The 8367-nt window shown below is 34.1% G+C and overlaps 1 protein-coding gene across 2 annotated transcripts; it reads left to right on the top strand.

Moving 5' to 3' along the window:
• The first annotated feature begins 1076 nt into the window (after positions 1-1076).
• On the top strand, positions 1077-5130 carry cdkn1bb (cyclin dependent kinase inhibitor 1Bb). Of its 2 annotated transcripts, none has more exons than XM_034032271.3 (3): positions 1077-1876; positions 2430-2546; positions 3304-5130. In XM_034032271.3, exons 1-3 carry the CDS (start codon positions 1387-1389, stop codon positions 3315-3317), a joined length of 621 nt encoding a protein of 206 aa, XP_033888162.1. In that variant the 5' UTR covers positions 1077-1386; the 3' UTR covers positions 3318-5130. The 2 variants fall into 2 exon arrangements, with proteins under 2 accessions (XP_033888162.1, XP_033888163.1); XM_034032272.3 differs by having other exon boundaries at positions 1078-1876; positions 2430-2558.
• The last annotated feature ends 3237 nt before the right edge of the window (positions 5131-8367 follow it).

Below are 8367 nucleotides of genomic sequence, written 5' to 3' on the forward strand. Positions count from 1 at the left end.
TAATAATAATAATAATATTTTCTTAAACCAACATAACCAGCTAAAAATAGCGGCGACATCAATCATGAACGAGGGCTTCCCAAAAAGGAAGTGTTTAAAATGCGTCAGTATCTCTTTTTAAAAGTTTTTTTTTTTAAGCTACGTATTTTAAATATTATAGAAATCGTATCAATTAAACACTAGCGAATACTGGGTTTTGTTAAATGTACGTGCCTTGTATGGACCACAGATATGTGTCTTTGTTCTATACAAATAAGTATGCACGAATTCTAGGGTGTTTTGTAATATTACCTATGCAACTAAGTAGCGTATAGATCGTATACTATAGGTGTTATGTTTACTTTATTTAAATCTAAAAATATATAAATATTCAAAATAATGTAACGAGTTTGTAATCATGAACCACAGCTACAATGCTGCGATCAAATATAAACATATCCTGTATATGTCCCAGTTATTATTATTATTATTATTATTATTATTATTATTATTAATATTATTATGTTATCAATCGCTGTTTGTCGGCCGATCTACTTTGTGTGAACTGCCTATACCCTTATTCACAATATGATGGGTTCAGTCCTGTTTCTGTACTATATTTATACTTCAACGCTACAACTGCAGACGGCCGCCTCGCTGCTATTTGCTGCAATGGTCGGGGAGTGACTTGCTTATACATAAACAACACATTTAGATCATAGCAAGGTCGCTACGTACAATGCCCCCTCTTTTAAAAGCATCAGCGCGGTTTAAGGTGGACTTGTGACTTTTCGTTTTTGTCAATGGCTTAGTACTAAACATTTAGGGGAAACAAAAATCATTTAAATCGGCAACGACATGCACGCCACTGTGATGATGGCGTTCTGAGAATGTGATATTTTTTGGAAGGAATTCGAATTTTAAAAACCCGTATCCGTATTTTGCAACTTCCCTTGACGATCAAGCGGCACATTAGGGTTAAATTAACCAGCGGCTGTGACTGCAACTCTTAGATCACCTTAAGGGAAGTTGGGCGGCTCCCATTGCTTTAACCAATGGATCTCTTTCTCTGTTTAAATAGATTTAGGTGTCAATCAATTTCTTCATAGTCAGCCTCCCTTCAATCGCCATATTGGGTAGCTTACAGAAAAGGCTTGTCTTTTTTTTTCTTGTCTTTTACTACAAGACGAATTTGACAGGAGTGGCTTTTGCAATTACACTTTGTTTTTCATGATCCTCCGAGTGTGCATTTGCTCGCATTGGGGCTTTTAATTTATGTTATCGTTTTTACTTCCAGTAATTGCAGATTCCTTTGCATTTGTGATAGTATTTTTACGTGTGTTTTGATCGATTTGGGGGGAAGAGAGAAAACAAGCCCCAACAGGTATTTTTTTTTAAAGGAGAACAATGTCAAACGTGCGTATTTCAAATGGTAGCCCGACTTTGGAAAGAATGGATGCAAGGCAGTCAGATCATCCTAAACCTTCGGCTTGCAGGACCCTTTTTGGCACGGTGGATCACGAAGAGTTAAAGAGCGATTTAAAGGGACATTTGCAGGCGCTCGAAGGGGCATCGTGCGCGAGATGGAATTTCGACTTCGCAAATCACAAGCCAATGAAGCCGGGGAGGTACGAATGGGAAATTGTGGATGATAAAGAAGTGCCTGGTTTTTACACCAGAATCCATCCCTCCTCTAAGAGGATGTGTTCTTCTACGACTACTTCTGAGAAAGCATATTTGGATTTTAACGGGAATCATAATGGTGTTATGAGTCCATGTCAGCGAATCATAGTAGGAGCTAGACTTTCGGAAGAGCAGAAACCCGAAAAGCAGGAAAGTGAGATGGACTGTAAAGACCATGCCACTGGGCAAAGGAAAAGACCGGCCAGTACTAACGGTAAGTTATACAAATATAGAACTGTGAATTCATAAAACGCTGTTCTTTTTAGCAAAGGCATCGGCTTTCCTTGTTAAAGTAGTACTGACGAAAATATATAATCTGTCTAATGTAGCCTATTTGTATTTTTATTAGACATGATACATTTTGTGTAGCAGTATTTTTTTTATATATACTGAACTATATATTTGAAGGATATTTATGATTATCTCCCTTTTTAAGAAACGAGTCAGTAGGTTGTGTACCATTTTAAACATAGCTTTTAAAGATATGTATTTATTAAAAATCTAAATATAACGTACAGTTTTAATCGCGTGTCGCGGGTCTACAATAGAAAAGCTTGTTCTGTATTTTGTTCTTCGGCTAGGATGTTTACAATCAGCGTAGTACAGTAGTGATGACAACACATCGTCTTGTTTTGACAGCCTTGCGAATAGTTACTACGGTATGCAAATACTGTGGTGGCGTGCGAACTTCGTGTTTTTTAACCCTACCAAAACATGTTGAATTGAGCAGGATTTTAGTTTGAAATTCCTTTTGTATTTTCTGTTAGAATCGACCGCACAGAGTAAAAGAGCCAATTCTGGCACCACAGACGAGGTCTCAGGATCCAAGTGCCCAAATGTAAGCTCTGTCGAGCAAACGCCCAGGAAATCTAGCCCACGACAAAGTACGTAAACAGGTAAGGTTCCTGCATTTACAGTGTTGCTGCGGGGTTGTCTTTATTTAAAGACTTTCTCTATTGTACGTATTTATTTTAAAACTCAAAAACAAATAAGATGACAAGTCCAGTATAACTGCCGGGAAAAAAATAGTAATTTTGGCCCTCTTTAGATACTCTGTCGATATTACCCACGATTAAACTTGTGTGTTTATATATATATATATATATATATATATATATATATATATATATATATATTAAAAGGGACATTTGTGAAGCATGGTGTGGAATTAATTTAGCGCCTTGTATTTGCTCACTATGGGACATTTTACTGAAATAATGTTCATGCTGGATGCTGTCACACTTATTTGAAGTAATTGCGTGCCTCAAGCATCTCGGAGTTTAGCCTGTTTTGTAGAAGTCACACTCAATTTTTTTTTTTTGATTTTTATGAAACAGAAACTTTAAAAACAACAAAAAAAGTTATGTTTAACATGGCAAACACTGGTGTAATTTTATTTGTATTTTTCATTTGTTATATATGGGAGTTTTATATGGAATATATAAAAATATTATTTGTAAACTGTAATAAGTTGTATAATTGATATTTTGTTGCCACAGGTACAGAGTCTGTTAGGTGTAATTAAATATAGTACACACCCAAATGCAAATACTACTGTATATTTAACAAATAACAATGTTTAGGTTTTACAAAATACATTATGATTGATTATTGATTGTTTAATCTCTTATTTCTTTCCAGAGCTGAAGATTTGAATTCCTTGTTCATGGAATAGGACAGTGCTGGGTGAAGCCATGGGGGAATGCAGTTAAGGAAGATACATATCGTTGCTCTCCCAGTAACCGTGTTACTGTACAAGCACTGAATGAAACAACACTAAATTCTGGCACTCCAAAAATAAAAATAAAATTTTAAAAATTAAAAAAAAAAAAAAACTGCCTCTAAAGCGGTGTATGTAGCAGCGTGCAATTAGGTTTTTCCTTATTTGCTGTTTTGTTTTCTTACTACCTTTTTTCTGATTATATGTAGCACATAAAAAAAAAAACTTTTTTTTTATATATTTTTTTCTGATACAAAGTATGAGTGTATGGTTTTGGACTTTACAAGTTGCAGTGTAGATTTTTTAAAATGTATTTTATATTGCTGTTTTATACGGTGTTGCAATGACCTTTTCTGATAAACAACTTGTTCTGAAGAATAAACATAACCAGAAATTATAATGTAGATGTACAAAAAAAAAATGTGCCTGGTGAAATTTAAAATATAAAGTGCTCTATGCAACAATGATACAATGCACAGTCTATGTTGGTCTTGCTTAAAATGATTCCAGGCAAAACCTATATACTTGCACATGTTACATTAATTTATATGATTGTTGTATTATATATATTTTTATTTAAATTTTTCTGTTATAAAAAAAAAATTAAAACTAGACTGCATTGTTGCTACACAGAGCATTGAGTCAAATTGCACAAAAATATCCCCGCAGTTTGGTCTGAATTGTTGATTAAAAAAAGCATAATGGAACTGTCAATATTTGGATTGGTCATTTAAAATTCCCGGTTTGCCTTGCATACTCCTATCCACCGGTTTCACAGACCCCAGTGGCACTAATCCTGGATTTATTGAAGGTAGCATTATATAGTTCATAATTAATGCTAAACGGGGTCTGTGAATCAGGCAGTATGAGAAATAGCCACCAACAATTGTTTCTTTTATATGACCTTAAAGTGTTATAATGTTACACGGTAAGTTAGCAAACCACTGTGTGCAATACACTGCAACACAATCTGTAAAATACTGTTTTTTTGTGATGGGCTTTTTATTTAATCAGTAAAATATATATATATAGTACAGCACTCCATTTAATTAAAAAGCTATTAAAAAAATATAAGTAAACACATTAGATCTAATTTGTAGTCTTAAATTGGAATATGCATTTTACAGAGCAAAGAAACATGAAGCATGCCCCCATCCTGACTTACCTACTGATTACTGAAGGTTGGACCACATGAACAAACATACAAATATCAGCCTCTTAATTGTGAAAGTGTGCTCAAGTGTATCCATGTTCGCTGTAAAGCACCTAAGCAATTGAAATACAGTAAACTGTTCAAATGAAGTCTTTCCAATCCATTTCGCCTGGAAAGATCCACGTGACCCTTTTTTTATTTTCTACTTGTAGCAGTTATTGTATTTGTGGATATGGCACTGTATTGATTCTGAAAAGGCATCCCACATCTTATAAAACCTCAAGCTACATTGCCTGTGTATTTGTATGTATAAAAGTTTGAAGTGTACTTGTGTACATAACTTTGTAAAAACACTGAGAAATTATACTAACTTATTTATGTTAAGATTTTTATTATTATTGTTATTTAGAAAACAGTTTGTTTTTGTTTAGCCAAAATGGCATTTCTTGTGCGTTTGTAAATGCCTTTTTTATTTTGTAGGATTAGCAGTTGCTTAAGAATGTTGCAGTCTGAGCCAGATAGTTTTTTTTTGTTTTTTTTGTAATGTGTGTTTAAAAAAATGATATTCAACAATCAATAAAGACAACAACTGCCATATTGTGTTAATTTAATGAAAAAAAAAGTTCTCTGCAATTTATTTTCTTGAGTGGGGGATGTTTGAGGGCCTATTAGGTATTTTGCCGTACCATTTTTACATGAGTAACACAGCCAATTCCCTTTTTAAATTTCTGTTTTACATCCTGAGGTAAACACAGAGCTTTGCAAGTGTTGTATATTGCACCTAACTGCTGCAAGAAGTAGCAAGAGCAGGACTATTCGGCCTAAAATGTTAAATGAAATAGATAGATCGTGATTAAATAAGATATGGAAGGTAGTAAGCCGTCAGGAATACTATAAGGCTTTATAATTTGATTATACTACTATAACTGTATTAATTGCAGTTTACTCAAGTTTAGCACTGTAGCATTTAACACATGGGTCTTGCATTCTGTCTCCTTTGTTTAATAAATTAATTAAAACAACTATTTACACCGTTGCTACTCAAATTAAAGCTAAATACACCACAGCTGTATACTTTGAAGCTAAATACACCACAGCTGTATACTTTGAAGCTAATTACACCATTGCTGCAAATATTAAAGTTATTTACACCACAGTGAATACAATGAAGATTTACACCACAGTGAATACAATGAAGATTTACACCACACCGAATACAATGAAGATTTACACCACAGTGAATACAATGAAGATTTACACCACAGTGAATACAATGAAGATTTACACCACACCGAATACAATGAAGATTTACACCACAGTGAATACAATGAAGATTTACACTACACCGAATACAATGAAGATTTACACCACAGTGAATACAATGAAGATTTACACCACACCGAATACAATGAAGATTTACACCACACCGAATACAATGAAGATTTACACCACACCGAATACAATGAAGATTTACACCACAGTGAATACAATGAAGATTTACACCACAGTGAATACAATGAAGATTTACACCACAGTGAATACAATGAAGATTTACACCACAGTGAATACAATGAAGATTTACACCACAGTGAATACAATGAAGATTTACACCACAGTGAATACAATGAAGATTTACACCACACCGAATACAATGAAGAATTTACACCACACCCAATACAATGAAGATTTACACCACACCGAATACAATGAAGATTTACACCACAGTGAATACAATGAAGATTTACACCACAGTGAATACAATGAAGATTTACACCACAGTGAATACAATGAAGATTTACACCACACCGAATACAATGAAGATTTACACCACACCGAATACAATGAAGATTTACACCACACCGAATACAATGAAGATTTACACCACACCGAATACAATGAAGATTTACACCACACCGAATACAATGAAGATTTACACCACACCGAATACAATGAAGATTTACACCACACCGAATACAATGAAGATTTACACCACAGTGAATACAATGAAGATTTACACCACAGTGAATACAATGAAGATTTACACCACACCGAATACAATGAAGATTTACACCACACCGAATACAATGAAGATTTACACCACACCGAATACAATGAAGATTTACACCACACCCAATACAATGAAGATTTACACCACACCGAATACAATGAAGATTTACACCACACCCAATACAATGAAGATTTACACCACACCGAATACAATGAAGATTTACACCACAGTGAATACAATGAAGATTTACACCACAGTGAATACAATGAAGATTTACACCACAGTGAATACAATGAAGATTTACACTACACCGAATACAATGAAGATTTACACCACAGTGAATACAATGAAGATTTACACCACAGTGAATACAATGAAGATTTATACCACACCGAATACAATGAAGATTTACACCACAGTGAATACAATGAAGATTTACACCACAGTGAATACAATGAAGATTTACACCACAGTGAATACAATGAAGATTTACACCACAGTGAATACAATGAAGATTTACACCACACCGAATACAATGAAGAATTTACACCACACCCAATACAATGAAGATTTACACCACACTGAATACAATGAAGAATTTATTGACAACATTGTACATAAAACAGATATTCAGTAGTAGCTGATAATAATGCTTAGGGTTTCACAGTTTCAGTAATAACTGTTATTATTATTATTATTTATTTCTTACAATTGTTACACGATATCACATTATTTTTACATACAATTACATTATTTTTTACACATTATTTTTACATACAATTACCCATTTATAGTTGTTTTTTTACTGGAGCAATCTAGGTAAAGTACCTTGCTCAAGGGTACAGCAGCAGTGTCCCCACCTGGGATTGAACCCACAACCCTCCGGTCAAGAGTCCCGAGCCCTAGCCACTACTCCACACTGCTGCCCTACTACATTGAGAAACTATTAGTTGGTGTAAAATAGTGAGGGATCAAACAATATGTACACTGCAGTGTAATACTTCAAGATTTACACTCAGCAGTAGTGTAAATAGACTATGATTTTATAAATATGCTTACCCAACCGATATGAAATGTAAATATGACTTTAGTTGCACCTCTTACCATCACATTATTTCAGTAAGGCGCTAACATGATGCGATAGGCCTATAATTCTCAACCATTGCGAGATGGGCAGGACTAAGACTAGTTGTTTGTCGCGTACTTCTGTTGAAAAAGCGCATAGGGCACACACCTTGCCATTAGACAAAACTCTAAATACAACTCTACAACCTGTGTTGAATATGCCAGAATCCAGGCATGTCAAATAAACATATAATTTTGTATTCTTAATTAAATTAATAAAGATATTATTATATTGATCAAATTCCAGTAAACAAATTTGACATAAATGTTGTAAATATACATTATCCATGCAGTCATCAAACAGCTTATATGGCCAATTTATTATAATAGTTATTATAATATATGTAGATGAGGTGTTTTGTTAATCCTTTAATTTGCTATAGTTTTGTGTTCAATTGTTGTTAAAATTAATAAAACTGAAACACACTGAAAACAGTGCTATAAGGATACATATGCACACAGCGCTGGTCTGGGTTAAGCACTGACATGCAGTCAAATGAAGAGGAGTGCAGTGCAATTATTGCCACGCTAATGCTTTATGAATAAGACCCTATGATTTACAATTGAAGGCCATTGCCTGACTTCTGCGAGACTTCTCTATTCTTCAGCGTTGCAAAAAACAGATCATCCCTGTAATACTAACGCTGAAGTATTGTTGATGCAGTTTTAAAGAAATATTGCAGTAACACGTAATCAAAT

The sequence above is a fragment of the Acipenser ruthenus genome, chromosome 14 (assembly GCF_902713425.1).
Source record: "Acipenser ruthenus chromosome 14, fAciRut3.2 maternal haplotype, whole genome shotgun sequence".
NCBI lineage: Eukaryota > Metazoa > Chordata > Actinopteri > Acipenseriformes > Acipenseridae > Acipenser > Acipenser ruthenus.

What these genes read in the sequence shown, in the direction of transcription:
- cdkn1bb (XM_034032271.3), top strand. Translation starts at nt 1,387, where the DNA reads ATGTCAAACGTGCGTATTTCAAATGGTAGCCCGACTTTGGAAAGAATG. An exon ending in AAGACCGGCCAGTACTAACG is followed by an intron (nt 1,877 to 2,429) that starts GTAAGTTATACA and finishes ATTTTCTGTTAG; the next exon opens with AATCGACCGCACAGAGTAAA.